The 16,009-nt window shown below is 44.1% G+C and overlaps 1 protein-coding gene across 1 annotated transcript in view; it reads left to right on the plus strand.

Annotated features, from left to right (window-relative positions):
- Positions 1-16,009, plus strand: part of ABCA4 (ATP binding cassette subfamily A member 4) — a 144,247-nt gene that overhangs the window by 40,146 nt on the left and 88,092 nt on the right. Inside the window, exons 7-11 of the mRNA XM_027536459.1 lie at positions 2,512-2,601; positions 4,865-5,105; positions 6,128-6,267; positions 6,886-7,002; positions 7,867-8,064. Coding sequence (XP_027392260.1) covers positions 2,512-2,601; positions 4,865-5,105; positions 6,128-6,267; positions 6,886-7,002; positions 7,867-8,064 — 786 coding nt within the window. The remainder of the gene's footprint in view (positions 1-2,511; positions 2,602-4,864; positions 5,106-6,127; positions 6,268-6,885; positions 7,003-7,866; positions 8,065-16,009) is intronic.

Here is a 16,009-nt window from a genome sequence, read left to right on the forward strand (position 1 = left end):
GGTGAAGAGTGCAAGGAAGGAAATAAACAGGGCACCTTAAAAACTCAACAGAGCAAGGGTGAGTGAAGAAGCATATAAAAAGAAGCATCTTCTGAATCTACCATGAGAACACTGCTTTATAGATAGTGGTCTTAGGAATCAGCCTTGAAGAATGAGGAAAACTTTACCAAGCAGAGGAGGGAGGCAGACAATGTGCACAGGCCAGGAAGCATGAGAAAGGGACTGGCACATTAGGGAGTGTAGAATGAAGTCTAGACTCTGAAGGAAAAGTAAGAGAGAAGGCTTGAGAGGGAGCCACGCACCAGCTCATGAGAAGTCATGTGTGTCCAGCATGGGTACTGACCTTCTCTCCTGGAGACAGTAGGGAGCCACGGAGGATCTTTGTGCGGGAGAAGTAACATGATTGTATTGTCATGTCAGGTAACTCAGGCTATAGTGTGGAGGGTGCATCTGAAGGAAGGAGATTAGGGTCAAGAGGCCAGCAAGAAGGCTGTTCTCATAAGATGTTCTGAGAAAGAAGCAAAGAGAACTTAAGCAAAACAGTTTAGTGAGGAAAGAACAAAGAGAGGCGAGAGTATTCATGCAATATTAATTTATTTATGCATGCAAAAACCTTTTTATTTTTAGAATTTTTTATAGAAATAACTATAATAGAGAAAACAACATCATAAACTCCCATGTACCCATCACCCAGCTTCAACTATTATTAACATTTGGCTGTTCTTGTTTTATCTGTTCCTTTTTTCCCTGAAGTCTTTTAAAGCAAATTATACACAACATTTCACCCACACATATTTCCCTATGTATCCCTAACATAAAAACTTACTTGTTTTAACAAAACCACAGTTCTATGATCACTCCCAACAAAATTAATTCCTCAATAATACCTAATACCCTGTTACGTTAACTTTCCCTTTGCTTGTTACAGGTGGTTTGTTCAGATCAAAGTCAAAATAAGGTTCACAGTAGCATTGTAATTGGTTATGTCTTATATCCCCTTTCATCTGTAATAGTTCTTATTGGAGGTAGTTTGGAAGGCGAGTCAGCAGGACTGAGTGATATCTTACCACTGGCATATATTTTTACCTGCTGGCTTCCTCCCTTCCTACCTACTCTTCTCAGCCCCACCATCTTATGGGAAAACAGGAATTAAAGTACTTTGCCCAACACTGAAGCTATTTTCAAGGAGTTTGCAAAGTAGTCATGGCAAGACCAAAGTCTGGGACCAGTGTAAAGGTTAAGGAGAAAAGACTTTTCTCAAGGTTACAGTCTCAATGGTGGCTTTACTGCTCCTTAGTCTAGAAAATTCTCCTGCTGCTGCTTTGTAGCTCGCATGCATAAGGAGGTCTTTCATACTGCAGTTATAAAGTAAGTCTGAAACGCTAATGCTCCATAAGTGTACATACACTTACTCTTCAGTTCAGAGTCAGAGAGAAATATGAGGGCTCCTGCACCTACAGCCAGGAGAGAGGGGAGCAGGGCCACAGCTAGAAAGAGCCAGGCTGCTCAAAGCCCAACTCCACCTGCTTCTCTGCTTTGCTGCAGCTGGGTCAGTACCCCCAGCATTTAGGAGAGCGGTACTGGCAAATGAGAAGGCAAGGCTTGTGGCTTGTGGTCCACAAATATATGAATGAGAATTATATGTTGAGCTTGTTAAAACGCAGATCCCCTCCAGGCCTACTCAAGGGGCACACTTGAGTTTGAATCACCATCTCAAAAGTTAGAATTCAATCCTAAAAAAACAGAGAACTGGTGATTCAATCATTTTGAAACTATGAAGAATGAAGTCATTCATTCAGGACTTGAACTTGATTTCTGCCAAACAAGGTGTTCACATCAGGCTCCGGGACTCAGAGCCAGAAAACTCGTGAACTTCCACCTTCCCCACAGCGGTGGAAAACATGCAAACAGCCCTGTATTGCTGCACAGGCCTGGGATCACTAGAACACTAGCATGAGACAGAGACTCTGAGAGGGAACTACTCTCTCTATTCAAGGCTGCCAGCAGCAGCTTTGAAAAGAAAGGTGCTGGAGTTGGCACATCCATAACAGATTGGTGCTGAACAGAGGAAGAAACACAACCTGTTTGGAAAGGACATAAAGGGACAACAATGACAAGGAAGCCTGCGAGTGTCCACAAAGCCCAGGTGAACAGATGGGCAGCCTCCTTTACGCACCAGCAGCTGCTCTCTTTTCCTTCCTCCAGGAGTCTTGTTTGGTATCACTAAACCAGCAATCAGAATCACTTTGGTGTATTTAATGTCACCATAAAACTATTTGTGATTGACTAGTTCAGTAGGGTTGAGAATAAGAACCTTTGATTTTCTCTTAGACAAAAACTTGTTTTTGAAAGCAATCTTGCAGAAGAGGTCCTGTAATCAGAAAGAAGGTAGGAAATGTTTTACCAGCATACCGGAGATCAGATAGCACCAAACGTGCATATGTAGACCTATATACACACACATACATGTATATATATGTTTTTAAAATATTTTTTTCCTATCAATTACAGTTTCCCAGACTCCTAGACAGCCGTTCTCAAGGTATGAATCTGAGATCCTGGGGAAGAATATTATCTGATATGTCACCAAGAATTCAAGAAGTAAGTGGCTTGATGATAGTAATATAATTCCATTATATCTTTTCACTGTTTTATCACACTTAATATATCAAATAATTTAATTGTACTTCGGACCCGTCCAAGGAGAAATACATTTGATTTTTCCATCTAGCAATTTCAAAACACCTGTTCATATATCCTTAATTATCCATGCTCCTGAGTGGGAGGCAGACAAAAAGGAACCATTTGTCTAATTTCACACCTAGAAGGAAACAACACTTTAACTGGTATAGTGGATTATCAGGGGACTGACAACTGAATTCAAATCTTTTCATTCTTTCTGACATGATCCTATATTCTCTTATGTCCTTAAAATCCACATGAATCTATACCATTAATAGTAATAGCATATACTTACAGACTCTAAGTGTCTTATATACATTACTCATTTCATCACAAAGAGAGTGACTTTTTGGTGTTGTTTTATAAATGATGTGCACATTTTAATCAAATACACAAGCCTTTGCCCATATATAAACGATTTTCCACTCAACAGATGACAGGTGCTGTGGTCACGATGATGAAGAGACAGATATATGGTCACTGCCTTGTGAAATATGTAGTCCAACAGGGAGGAGAGCTGTGAAATAAACAATTAGCTTCATGTGTAATGAATATTATGAAAGAGAGGCAAAGGGGAAACATAATTTTCCCCCAACTTTTTTCCCTCCAGTATTCTCAGCTGATTTGGGCTTTGCCAACCTTGAAATCTGCATGGTTAGAATCTGTCCTCATAAAACTAAGCTCAGCCTGGGCAGAGTGCTGTGCAGGGCAAGTTAGAAAAGGACCCATTGTACTGATGACCACCTGCTGTAGTGGGAGTCTCTATTTAACATTCTTCTCTTCATAAGCATTTAAAAAATGTATATCAGTATAATAGGGTTGAAGTTGATAGAGAATTTTTTTTTTAATCTCCAAAGCAAATCAACACTCTTAACTCCATGTGGGAGTTCCAGAAAGTTTCTTGCCTGACTAGATAACAAGTCTAGCATTCGTGAACTGCACTGAAACAGATGGCCCTGTTTACATTAACTGATACTAGACCATTTGACCCTGGAACAGCCTCTTCATCTCTGAGCGCTTTGATTAAATGAGCAACATAATAATGGTAATAACCTCTTACAAGACTGTCATAAGGCTTACTGCTATTAAAGCAATTTGAGATTCCATCTTTATTATTGAAGCCTAGACTGTGATTATAGGCGTGACTCACTATGTGGATTCTCCACGGCACTCAACAGTCTCAGAGGGCAAGTGTTGGCATGTGGACAGAGAGGAGATGACAGGTAAACATCACTTATTGCAGTAGGAGAACTATTTTCAGTCTCACCAGATTGAATGGTTTTTTAAGACCTCCATATGCCTTTGAAAACAGGTAACCAAGTCTGTTTGGGGAATAAAAGCAGCATGGTTTTTATTTTGTATTTTCCTTTAAAGTCAAATGGTAGTATGGAAACTGATATCTTGGCAACTCTGGCAGCCCTTAACTTAGTTCTCAGCATTATAGATTCACCTTCAAAAAATGAGGCCAGTGAGTGCCACCAGTACCCATATGGAGAGAGGACCACCAGCCTCTTCTTAGTTTGGTGCAGAATTTAAAGAGTTTTTCCAGGAATGGAGAGTTCATTTGTTCTATATTTGCTTCGATCCTAAAATATAGACACACACACACAGACGGAAAGGAACCACAAACCACACATTTCAGGTAAATGGAACAGTCCACATTTGGTAAAGCTAAGCTAATAAGAAGATAATTTTCCAAATATAAGAAACTAATTTCTAAACTTTTGGCCAAAGACCAAATTTGCCCTGACTTTGCCTTTCTAAGACAGAGCTACTCCTTCATTTCATTTCCCAGTTTTTTCCAGTAGCTCCATCTTGGTGGGAATAACAGAACCAAAGAACTGACTTACAAAGAAATATTCTCTACATTTCGCTAAGGATACATTCCCAGGGAATTCACGCTAAACAGACTGGGAAAGAGAAGTAATATTAAAATGCTTTTGGAAGTTAACTCTTTTATCTTCTTTAAGGCTCATCCTAGTTTCCTCCTAGGGCCTGAGTGGATGGCAGTAGCTTTTATTTCACACCTGGATTAAAGATCGCCAAGAATATTTATATTTTCTTTTAAATGTGGAAATCAAACGCATATGCTGAGATCTCCCCAAACTTTGGAGCTTTGGCTTCACAGTGGGTTGTGACTCTGACTGCCTTAGAATGACCTGAAGCCTTTGCCTTGCCATAGTTCATCCACCGGCCAAGTGTTCAAGACTTGCTGTGGGTGACCAGGCCACTCGTGCAGACTGGTGGCCCGGAGACCTTCACGCAGCTGATGGGCATCCTGTCTGACCTCTTGTGTGGCTACCCCGAGGGAGGAGGATCTCGGGTGTTCTCCTTCAACTGGTATGAAGACAATAACTATAAGGCCTTTCTAGGGATCGACTCCACAAGGAAAGATCCTATCTATTCTTATGATGAAAGAACAAGTAAGTTTTCTAAGTCCTGCATATAAATTGGCTTCTAATGTTGGGTTAAGCTGATAGGGTAACACTTGCAGGTGAAATTAATCCTGGGGTTGACTTACCCTGGGTCTTGTTGATCAGCTTTGGGCAAAGAGGCTTCTCCTTGCACAGAGTCCATTTCCCCAAGTAGGAAGAGGGGCAGTGCTCCGAAAGAAATCTGGAAGTGAGTCAAGGAAAGAACTGAGACCCGCTTGGAAAGGGAACAGAGGGGACATTTCCTACTGATCTGATTGAACTAGGGTTAAGTTCTAGAGGAAGAGAAAGATAAATGAGGAGGCAGCCCAGAGTTGCAAGCAGAGCTGGGGTCAGAAGGGCTCTGGCAAATAAATATGGCTGGGGGATGTTTTTACAAACACAATACGGTGAAAATCCGTGTGAGTACTATTGAATTGTGTTCCAAATGGCAAGTTGCTTGCAAGTTATCTTTCCCACTTTTCCCTATTTTTTTTGGCTCCTGTGGGGTAAAGGAGGGTGGGGTATGGACGAAATGCAACTTAGCCCACTAGTTAAAAATTAAAGAGGCAATGAGGCACGCACCCAAAGCAGTTGGGCCCCAAGATAGCCACACACAACAAAGAAGTTAAGCGGCTAATTGAAGGGAAATTATTGAAACTAAAGCTGAGATTTCCAGTGAAGGCCTCATTTGGCCTCTCGGTCCCTTTCATCTGAGAATGTCCTCTGTTCCTTTTAATAATCGCAAGCAGTCTTCTCAACCTTCTTCTAAAGCAGGGGGGTAAAAAAAAAGAAAGCGAGGGCAAGCCCCGTCCTTTGTTTCTCTGATGAGGCCTTTATTGAGATGCACTGCGGCATTTTGTTACTTACTAATGATGAGCTTGTTATTGGTGGAGTGCAGCCTATTAATTTAGGTTATTTGTCAAATCCTCCAGCATATAGTTGAATGAAACATGTGATTTGAACACACTAATGACTATGTTTAGCTGAGCAACAGGGAGTTCCTATAAAATCCATCCCTTCTCTCCTGACAGCAACCTTTTGTAACGCATTGATCCAGAGCCTGGAGTCAAACCCTCTAACCAAAATAGCCTGGCGGGCAGCAAAGCCTTTGTTGATGGGAAAAATCCTCTTTACTCCAGATTCCCCTGCAACACGCAGGATACTGAAGAATGTAAGGTCCCAGCTGGTCTTGTCCCTTCTGCCTTCTGCCTCTGGCTGTCCAGTAGAACGAGAGTGTATGTGCATGCATGTGTGTGTATGTGTGAGTGTGTGTGTGTGTTTTACTGTGCCCTCCTGGTGGTAGCCTTCTGTTTGTTTTTTGCTCAGTGGACACTGGGTTCCTCCCCTGGGAAGGCTTTGCACCGGTGCCCCTGCCTGGACCCTCCCTTCTCTATGGAGCCTGCAATGATATTTTCTTCCTCATTGCCTAAATTCTATCCCTTAGAGAGGAGTTCACAGTTCTCTGAAGCCTAGCTTCCGGGAATAGACAAAGATAGGGAGGAAGGGAGGGAGAGCATTTGCTCACAGGGAGTCCAAATCTAGCTTTAATGAGATTCTGAGACAATACATCATCAATATTAGGAATACCACTGAGAAATGAGATTCTGTCAGTCCTGGAGGCTGGGAAATAGCCGATTGTTCTGGGAAATATCAGTTGACTGAAAAAATAAAGACACTTCCTTGAAAACCCTTTCCTAAACATTGAAGGTTAGTGACAGGAAAGGTACAACCAAAGATTGTCTCTTACTTTTTCTCTCTCCATTCTTTTGCTGTCTCTGTCTGATTTTAGGCTAATTCGACGTTTGAAGAGCTGGAGCGTGTCAGGAAGTTGGTCAAAGTCTGGGAAGAAGTAGGGCCCCAGATCTGGTACTTCTTTGACAAGAGCACACAGATGAGCATGATCAGAGTACGGATGGCATTAGAGGTCGGGAGGGAGAGGGGAAGAGAAGGGCCAGGAAAGTTCCATTTGTTTGCTCTTCCCAAAACTTTCCCTGGAATTAGATCAAAATATAACAGGCTCCAGTTTTTGAAGCTGTCCTTAAGTGGAATCATTGACTTTGCATGGGACCTAGGGCTTTGCTGGTGGCTCAGATGGTAAAGAATCTGCCTGCAATGCGGGAGACCTGGGTTCTATCCCTAGGTTGGGATGATCCCCTGGAGCAAGGCATAGCAACCCACTCCAGTATTCTTGCTTGGAGAATCCCATGGACAGAGGAGCCTGGCGGGCTACAGTCCGTGGGGTCACAAAGAGTTGGAAACAACTGAGCGACTAAGTACAGCACAGGTTTCTGAAACTGGGGAAATACAAGAACCATCATAAGACAAGTGACCTCCTGAGGTTCTTCACTGTTATGCATATACATGAGAGCCTCTGATTCAAAGGGGCATCTCCGCAAGGGGCCAGTTCTGTAACTACAAAGATAGTCAAATGTGTCTCCCTGGTCCCATTTTCCATTTTGCAAAATCAGGAGATAAGAGTCCTGTGTAGCAGAAATAATTTAAAGGAAACCAAAGAAAATCCTTAAGAAAAAGAAAGCTTCCAATATACCATGTCCCTACCCCTCTCCCCCATCTCTCCTTTCTTATAGAGACCTATGTATAGGGGGAAAACAGGATATAGCTAGATATGCTTTATGATAGAAGAAAACCCACTAGATTTTTAGGGAAACTTAGAGTCTATCCTATTTGTTAAAAATTGACAATGGCCTAAAAACAAGACCAGAGATCCTGTGGAATTCTAAATGCTGTAATTGTATTGCTTCTTCCCAAGAACACTCTGGAGAACCCAACAGTAAAAGCTTTTTGGAATAGGCAGCTTGGTGAGGAAGGCATCACTGCTGAAGCCGTCCTGAGCTTCCTCTATAACGGGCCTCGAGAGGGCCAGGCTGACGATGTGGACAACTTCAACTGGAGGGATATATTTAACATCACTGATCGTGCCCTACGCCTGGCTAATCAATATCTGGAGGTAAGGGTAGCAAGTCACCTGAGGGCCACCCAAGACCCCTTCAGGACAGCCCTGTACATGGAGCCAGAGATTCCTTAGCAAGTCAAGTGGTCTTGGGTTTCAAATCTCATTTTCCTCACTCAAAGATTGCCACAGTCCCCAAACAGAGATGGATCTTGTTCTCTATCAGCTTATCCACAATTGAAACAGTTCCCTCTTCACATCTCCTGCCTCCTGACAGCTCCCTAAATCCTTCTTGGCTGTTCCCTTGTAGCCCTCATGGTGTCACGTCTGTCCTTAGCCATCTCTTGTCTGCATTGCCTCAGCGGCTGTCCACTGCTAGTGTCACCGAACCTCAAGTTATGAGGTCCCCCTGCTTGTTAGACACTCCCACCCTCAGGTTCTACAGGCACATCAGACTCAACATGTCCCAAAATAAATTTGCGTTCACCCTCCCTGTACAGTGCATCCTCCTTCAGCATTTCCTACCCTGATCAAGTCCTCTGCATTTTTCCAGATTCTTAAATTAGAGGTTTTAGGGTCACCCTTAAATCGCCCTCCACACAACACTTCTCATTAATTGTGTAACTTTGTGCCAATCTCTGTGCTAAGTGTTTTCACGTACGTTAGTCCCTTCAGTCCTCCGACAGCTCCATCAAGTGTCGGTTGTCATCATTCCCACTTTACAGATATAGAAGCTGAGGCTTAAAGAGTTTAGGTAAGATCCCCATTAGCTATTAGGTGGAGTAGACAGGAGGTAGAGCCTGCTGCCCAGACTCCTGCCCTGCCTCTGTCATGCCCAGTCACTGAGCTTTGTCTTCTCATCTCTTAGTATTTCTCAGCTCCTCCTCTTACCTTCTAGGCTCTCTGAACCCCAGAGGCCTTCTCATCTCTCTACCAGTCCTTCCTAAATCCTCCCTCCCTGGACTCCAGAGTCCACTCTTTGTTGGTTCAGGTTCTTCTCCATGATGACACCAGAGTTACATTCCAAACTCACATCTGCTAATATCACTCTCACACTTACAGTCTTAATGACCCACCCTCCAAGAAGACAAGTCCCTTCCAAACCTGCCCCAGCCCGCCTTCCCAGCCTCTGCTCGTTCACACATCTTCAGTTCTGCCCCACTGGCCCTGCCACCACCCTAAAGCACACCCTGGCTTCTCATGGTGTCATTCTTTACAAATGGCTGTTTCTCTGCCAAAGTATTGGAGGCTTTTTGCCTAAATAAAGACAATTTATTGGTTGACATAACCTGGAAGTTCAGGGGACCTAGGACACTGTGTCCTTCCCCCTCTTACCTTGCTGTTTGCCTCGGCCCGACTCTGATCTCAGCCAGATCCTCTCCACTGGGTAGTGAGTCAGCTGCTCACAGCCCTCAGTGGTCATCCTTATACCAAAATCTCTGCGGAAAGAGGGAGTGGCTTTCCCACAGCATTCACAGTCCTCCTGGACAGTATTGGCCTGGCCACTCTACCTATCACCAGCCCCTTAGGGGACTGTGTACCACCCAGGGGTAAGGGAGGCAGCGTTAGCTTCATCTGAGTCTCATGGACTGAGCAGGGTTACTGTAAAGTGGGGGAAGGTCTTTCCCCAAAAGAAGAAACACAAGGCAGAGAAGTCCAAAAAGCTTTCCCTTCCCCATCGATTGAGTGACTATTCATTCATTTTTTGAGGCTTAGCTCTCAAATGTCACTTCTGCTTCAACGTAGGGTTAGTCATTCACTCCTCTGTGCCTCCCTGGCCCTCTCTTCGCATCTCTCTTAGATCTTGTTCCAGTTAGATTCGTGTCAGCTATTAACATGTCCATCTCCAGCTGATCAGCAGACTGGAGTTATCAGAGTCAGGGAACATATCCTAGTTATGTTCAAATTCTCAACCTCAGACTCCCAGGGAACATCTCTGTCTGGGAGCTTATTGCAGCTACCAATGGGCCTCATGTCATACAGCACATTGACACAGAGAAGATGCTCAAGGAAATAGGAGAGGAAATTAAGCCAGTGGCCCCCAAGAGCAAGCCCATCTCCCCCATACTCCGTGGTCCTAAGGATAACTGACTAGTGAAAAAAAAGCCCACCTTCATCTGTCACCACAGCATTCTTAAAGACTCCCTGCTGCTCTTGGAGCCACCAGAATTCTCCCAGTGTATGCGCCACTTCCTCTCCAGAACCGTGGATGTGTCAGCACAGGCTTCCTAGGAGGCCTTTCAGAAGGGGCCAGGCGTGGCAGAAACACAACCAATGTTCAGGTCATTCAAAGTGATTCCCACTTGTCTGACGGCAGCAGTGACCATAGGTGCTTTCTACAAGACAGATTTCTGGACACAAACCCAGATCGACTGACTCAGAATTACCAGGGAAGAGGCCTAGTAATCTGTGCTTTCACAGACCTATTAGATTGGTGGGGCCTCGGAGTCCCTCGTACAATTACTCAGTTGCTGTTTTCTTCTTGCAATGCCTCTGCCAGCTAAGCCCCCATTCCTGGCCATGCCCACCCCCATCTGCCACTGTGGTTATAATATAGGCAGGATTTTTGGATGGGTTCTGGACAGAGGCACTCTATTTGTTTACTCTTGCTGAATGGAGTTCACTGGGTCTCACAGTCTTTTTTGTGAGGTCCTGTCAGAATACCTCTTACCTTTTGTTTGACTTGATATTTGTATAGTGATGTAAAGGACTTATTTTCTTGAAAGATCAGTTTTCCCACATATCTTGTGCTTAATATAGTACCAGATACCAAATAGATACTTAATATATATTAGATGGTTAAGAATTTAGTTTCTAGAACCAGACCACCTGGGTTCAAATCCCTGCTAATTGTGCCTCAATTTCTGCATCTGTAAAATGGATATATTGATACTTATCTAATAGGCTTGTTAGGAGAATTAACTGGGTTAATTCTTGCAAAACACTTAAGACAGTACCTGGCAATTAGTAAGCACTTAATATTAACTTTTTAGTAAAATACAAACAAACAGAAGCTACTGCTTGGGAGGAGGCGAGTGGAATTAGTGAAATTAGGCCCAGACACTGAGCCCCTCCTGCTGCTCCTCTAGGGATTTCAAAGCTATAATCTCATCTAACATCAGCCACCAGCATGTCCCCAGGGACTTGCAATCCCATTAGCCCAGCCAAGTGCTCCTAAGCAAAGACTAGGATAGCCACCAGTTAGTGGCCTGCCCCAGGGGTTCCTAACAGGGGTTTTGATGGTGGCAGAAACTAACTGTGCTGAGGTTTCTGATCTTCCTGCCCTCAGGGGTGGTGGGGGGAGGAAAAGTGAGGACCAGTGACCTGAAAAGAGAAGAAGGGGGTGAAGAGTAGTGAAGAAGAATCTGATCCTTGCAACTGGTCCCGGGATGTTCTGTTTTTGTCCTTGTGTTTTGGGAAGTCAGGAAGAGCCTTGGAATTGGGAAGTCCAAGGCAGAGCCTTGGAAACTCCCCAGTTCTTATCCTCAGGAGCAGACAGGGCATGAAAACCCCTTCACAGTGGCTGCAGGACTTCTCCAGGACAGGGCAGTAAGCGTGTTCCTGCACAGGCTGTTTAAGGCTTGACTGAGCCTCTCCCCTCTTCAATAATATGACTTTCGTTAAAGAGCTTTGAGAACTTCTGGGCCAGACTCAAAGCCTACTTCCCTGCCTGTTCCAAAAAAAGAAAAGAAAAAAATCATTTCAGGAAAATTCAGCAAAAAATACTGTAAAACATAAAATATGTTGATCCAGGTCAGCTTCCCTGGTGGCTCAGCTGGTAAAGAATCTGCCTGCAATGTGGGAGACCTGGGTTTGATCCCTGAGTTGGGAAGATCACCTGGAGGAGGGAAAGGCTCCCCACTCCAGTATTCAGGCCTGGAGAATTCCATGGACTATACAGTCCATGGGGTTGCAAAGAGTCGAACATGACTGAGCGACTTTCACAGGTCAGTGTGGCATTCAGAAGTGATATTGAACAACAGCAGCTCCAAGAACTAAGACCAAATTTTTATACATTTTGTCATTATAGGAAAGGGGAGTGATTCAGTAGGTTCTCTCCTCACCTCATAGAAGTGCTAAATCTTCTTTCTCTCTGCTTGGGGTAAGGCCTTAGTTACTGGACGTTCCATGGAGCAGGCTGGAGAGCGTACCATGCCTCTGGAGCCGCCTTGCTGGGTCATTGTATACCATGTTAGGTCACTGCTTGGGGAATCTTCTCACCCACCAGTGAGGATAAACATCTTGGATCTGGCTTATAAGCTGTATCCCTCTGGGAAATCTACTTTACCTACAAAGGCTCAATTTTGTCGTTTGTAAAATATAGGTAATAACACAACAGATCTCACAGAATCGCTGTGGAGGATGAAGTGAGTGAAGTGTGCGATGCACTTAGAATGATGGCACTCACTCAGTGCCATTGATTAGTTAAGCCTGTGTGTAAATTCTCTGCCCTTGATTCCTCACATCTTAGGTGGGGCTGGCAGTGCCCTCCTTTCCAAGTGGCTGTGAGGATGAGACTGGAGAGGGTTGGGCACCTAGCCATTTGATGCATGGCAGCTCTTGCTGTGAACCACAAGGATGTCTACCCTTGAACCACAGGCCATGTGAGGAATGTCCTTTTTCTCATTTCACGTAAGCATTAACCAGGGATATGAAGCCACTCTTCATATTAACCTTATGAACTGGTTTAGAATCAGGACTGTCAGATAATTCCAGAAGGGTACAAAAGTCTACAGCATGAAAGCATATTATTTCAAGAGCCATGAACTGGATCACAAACAGCTTATGGACAATGATCTTATTTTATGTCTCATCAGTCTTTCAGAAACATAGAACTGGATGGAGGAAGGAGAACACAGGTCGGGGATAGGGAGGGCTTGAGTCATAGGTGGAAGGAAGGAAGGGGCGTTTGAGCCTGCTGTGACCAGCCACTGTGCTGGACAGTCCTACACGTCATCTCGTGCAACACTCCCGCCTGCCCAGCGGGCATAATTGTTACCATTTTATAGAATGAAAGACCTAGTTGCCTAATATACCACAGCAGATAAGAGATGGCTTCAGAATTCTAACCCAGAACTGTCTGGCTGTGAAGAGGAAATTTTTTCTTCTACCATAGGGGCCACATTAGTAGGGAGCTCAGTAAGTTTGGATAAATTATATAATGAGTTGGATGCACGCTTCAGTCGTGTCCAACTCTTTGCAACCCTATGGACCATAGCCTGCCAGGCTCCTTTGTCTGAGGGATTCTCCAGGCAAGAGTACTGTAATGGGTTGCCATTTCCCCCTCCCGGGACTCTTTGTGACCCAGGGATCGAACTCTAGTTCTTTGCCTCTAGGAGCACCTGGGAAGCCCATTTAATAAATTGGATAAGGACAGTAATTATTTTGTAAAGTTCAGGATAGCAGATACTATTCTTTTTCAGTCTTTTCTGGTTGGAAATAGCTAGGTTTAGAGGCTTCCCAGGTGGCACCAGTGGTAAAGAACCCACCTGCCAGGGCTCGAACCTGGGTCGAACCTCTTTACTGACTGAGCTACCACGGCCTTCGTAGTGGTAGTATCTCAGAGAACTGCTACAATTCAATCTGATGGAGGAGAAGCAAGTTGCGCAAATCCAAAATGTCACAAATCCTCCAAGCTCTGTCAATTATCCTCCAAATTGTCTCTGAAACCCCCCTTCCTCACTCTCTCCGTGTACGGCCTCTGTTTACAGGGACTGGTACCAACTCTCCTCGCTGGTTTCTGGGCCTCTGGTCTCTTACTGCTTCTGTTCAGCTCCCATACTGCCCAGTGAGATTTTCTGAAACTCATCTTGCCATCACTTACTGGTTCTGTGATTTCAGGCAATATTGTTCCCCTGCCTGCTGAAAATAAGGATGATAAGTGAAGTTACAGCCAGGGCAGCATTTACCAATGTGGCTGGACTGGGTGTTTGTGATTGGAATGTGCTTTCAACAGTTAGTGCCCGGCTCTGTTGCTTATTAAATATTTTAAGTATGATAACACTCACCTCCCAAAGTTGTTGGAATGATTAAACAAGAAAGCTTTGAGAGCTAAAGTGCCCTGCAGTCAGCCAGACTGTTCTCTTTCCTTGAACCCAGCTACACAGGAAGCATCACCTGGGGGCTTTGGTGGAGTGTGAGTCTTCATGCTCCAACGTGACCTTTTTATTTGTTTCATTATTGTATTTATTTTAGAAACAGACATTTTTAAACAGCTGTGCATTTCCTCTCCCTTTGTTTTCCAGTCATGGTGCATTTCCTCACTTTTTACAGTTGAACATTTCAGATGTCTGTTCATGGTGCCCAGTGTGTTAGATAAAATTTATTGCGGCGCCTCTGGCCTGTACTTCACCATCCCAACCAACACAAACAGCCCAAAGCTATTTTATCCAGTGGCTTTTTCCATGTGGGGAGAAACAAATCTTGAGTGTTAAGGTTTAGATCTGCCAGGAAATTCATTCTGGGATGTTTGCCCACATTCATTGGCATTTTTCAAAAGGAACCCCAGGTGTCTACATTAACACCAGCAGGACCACTTGAGGCATTCATCAGCCACTTTGTTCTCGGCCTGAGTGTGGAAGTTAAAGATGTAAGAGACAAGGTTGCAGAGCCAGCGTCTCTAAGGGTGCAGTGCTTTTCTTTTCCCTGAAGATTTATGCCTCACATGTCCTGAACGTATTAGCCAAAAAAGGTCAGCCCAGAGTACCAGTCTCCTTTGATTATCAAGTTCAAGCCAAGAGAATGGTTCTTTATTTCTTTGCCTCTACTGGATATAGTTTTCCACTTAAGAGATAATTTAATTTATTTATTACTTAATGTGTTTGAATTAGCATTGGAGGGGTCACAGTTGAAGAAGGAAGCCTGCTGCTACTGCAGCTTCTTCTCCCAAGGTGGTGTTTGACTTAGCTGTATAAACAAATGACTGCATTCTCCAGAGGTCCTGAACACAGCTGTCTGCCCTGGAGAAGGCCACACCTCTTCCGGCAGGGTGAACTCTGCTTCCTGCTGAGAATCAGCAAAACAACCAACAAGGAATGGTAGGAATTGTATAGACTTCAAATGGCAATGACCCTGCCACCCAGATTTTGGCCACAGCAGTTGGAAACTGAATGAGACAAGGAAACCTCTTCTCTGCTTTACTGCCCTTGGCTATCACAGGGCATTTTAAAAATTCTCTTTGAGATTCTCAACTCTGGTTGCAAAATTTGTCTAGACGATAGCCATGAGACCCCGGAGACTGTCTTTTTAATCAGTGAAGATGCCCTTTGAATTTTTTCCTAGTCGTGATGCTATCTTTCTGCTGAGCCTCTCTCACTGGCCAGTTCTTATCTACCTACAATATTCTTCCCAGCATCCATGATCACACTGTTTCTCTCTGTTTAGAATCAAAGAGCTTTTATAAACAGACTCTGTGGCTTCAGTCTCATTAGAATCTACTATGTTTTAACTTAACAAGCCAACCAGACCAGACCAGATGTGTCAAAATTCATGACCTTGGTTAAGGGTGTAGTCATTCACCATTGCTTCCCAAACACACTCATGCACCTACTCACATGAGTATACATGTTCATTAGTCAAGATCTTCACTTCAGGGACCCAGAGTAAGTGCCAGTAGGGAATGAGGTCACTTGCTGTGAGGCAGGTAGCCTCCCCATGAGAATGCAAGGATACATTATGAATCATACCTCAGGGTATGACCTAGGGACTTCTGACTCATGTCCAAACCAGCTTCCACAGCTGCTCTGCCTTGACCTCTGGATTAGTTTCATAAGACCTTCCTCTGGATAGAGTTGTCTGACTTTCAACTAATGGACAATGAGCAAGCTAGTGAACACCAGTGGCTTAGGATCCATCCCACTGCCACCCCTGTTGCCCAGGTGGAAGCTTTGGCTTCTGTTCATAGCATACTTCTAACCAGATGGGGTGCTGCAGATAAGTTTGGGATGGATTGTGTTCCCAGCCATATTGTTTTTTTAAAATAACTGTCTTCTTCCCTAGACAA

The sequence above is a fragment of the Bos indicus x Bos taurus genome, chromosome 3 (assembly GCF_003369695.1).
Source record: "Bos indicus x Bos taurus breed Angus x Brahman F1 hybrid chromosome 3, Bos_hybrid_MaternalHap_v2.0, whole genome shotgun sequence".
NCBI lineage: Eukaryota > Metazoa > Chordata > Mammalia > Artiodactyla > Bovidae > Bos > Bos indicus x Bos taurus.